At 45.3% G+C, this 1675-nt stretch overlaps 1 protein-coding gene across 1 annotated transcript; it reads left to right on the top strand.

Annotated features, from left to right (window-relative positions):
• The first annotated feature begins 29 nt into the window (after positions 1 to 29).
• Positions 30 to 1675, top strand: LOC111665673 (relaxin-3 receptor 1-like). Its single transcript, XM_023420749.2, has one exon. It carries the CDS (start codon positions 135 to 137, stop codon positions 1125 to 1127), a length of 993 nt encoding a protein of 330 aa, XP_023276517.2. The 5' UTR covers positions 30 to 134; the 3' UTR covers positions 1128 to 1675.

The raw sequence follows: 1675 nt of genomic DNA, 5'->3' as shown, positions 1-1675 counted from the left end.
ACCTTATTTTCCACAACACCAGTATTTTCAGTGGGCTGGAGATTCTTGATGATGGGTCCCCCTGGCTACGAATACTCATCTCTGTGGTGTACTTTGTTTTGGCTACAGCGGGAGTGTTGGGGAACTTGTTAGTGATGTTCCTGCTTTATTCTACTCACACCATCACCACAGGCACCATCAATTTCTTTGTGTTCAACTTAGCTTTGGCCCACCTGCTGTTCTCCCTGGCCTTGCCGTTTTGGGCCGTGGACATTGCGCTGGACTACAGCTGGCCTTTTAGCTCGACCACATGCAAGGCTGTATCCTTACTCACTGGCCTGAATGTCTTTGCCAGCTGCTTTTTCCTGACGGCTATGAGTTTGACCCGGTACTGCTATGTGGCAACCGCTCTCAAACCCAGTGCCTCCCTGTGCAGTAGATCTTGCACTTCTCCGGTGGCCACAGCTTTTATCTGGGCTGGAGCGCTCATAGCAGCGGCACCCCGAGCGGTGTTTGCAGACCTGAGCCTTGTGGGCAGTGGCAATGACACAGCATGCCTGCTCCGTTTCCCAGATGGCACGGCCTGGCTTGGAATAAACCAGCTCGTGCGTGTGGTGCTGGGATTTCTGCTGCCCTATGCCACCATCATCCTTTCCTACCTGCTTCTGCTGCGCTTTCTCTGTCGCCATAATATGAAAGGCAGCAACTCTTGGAGAAAGGCAGACATTTCAAAGTCGGTGGCAGTGGTGGTACTTTCATTCTGCGCCTGCTGGTTCCCGTACAATGTCCTCACACTTTGGGGCGTCCTGATCCAACTTGACATCGTTGAAATCAGCCCCTCATTTTATTTGGCTCAAACATACTTTTTCCCTCTGGCTAACTGCTTGGCTTTCACCAGCAGCTGCTTAAACCCTGTCATCTACTGCCTGGTTAGGAAAGAATACCGCGTGGCTTTCCATAATGTGCTCTTCAAATTAAGTATGGCTATTATGTCTAAGATGCCCTACGGCATTAATTCTGAGGAGGGATCAGCACAAGGCGGGCAACTGTCTATTCCTCTCAGTAACCTGTACAGCCAGATAACCCAATCTGACACAAGGAGATATGCACCACTGTCAACACTTCCAACTGTAGTGTCCACTCTGTAAAGCTGCAACAGATTGATAAAATTCTTTACACCAATACTTTAATGTAATGTAAGAATGAGTTTTCATCGCGTACTTCAGAAAGACCAATGTTTTCCTCTAAGGATGTACAGGATGTATAGTTTAGCTCTGTTGTAAAGAGGCTGCACCTAAGCTTTTGTGGGTCTCGTGATTTACAGTTTTAGCTGTCTGAATGGGCTGAATGAAGATTTGGGCCTTATTCATGCCATCATAAAGATTTAAACATGGGAAAGTGCATCCACTAATTCACTAGACATTTAACTAAGATGTCCTTGGGTTCTGCCCGAGGCCTCCTCCTCCTCCTTTCATCTCCTTCTTCTTATTGTTAGTAGTATTGACATAAAATACTACACAATAGTTTACTATTGTATAAAACTAATGTGCAAATATTTACTACTACAGTTTTGAATAATTAATATTGCTGCACTGTAGGTCTGGATTGTAATTGTCTTGGTTTTAGATTGTCATGTGTGAAAACATTTTTGTCATTTGTTTGAATAGATGTTAAATAAAACTGTTCACGTTCACTT

This window comes from Seriola lalandi, unplaced genomic scaffold (assembly GCF_002814215.2).
Source record: "Seriola lalandi dorsalis isolate HSWRI2012SDOR001 ecotype SW California unplaced genomic scaffold, Sedor1 jcf7180002002366, whole genome shotgun sequence".
NCBI classification, from domain to species: domain Eukaryota; kingdom Metazoa; phylum Chordata; class Actinopteri; order Carangiformes; family Carangidae; genus Seriola; species Seriola lalandi.
Note: the sequence above shows the minus strand (reverse complement) of the source record. Positions and strands in the feature narration are given on the sequence as shown.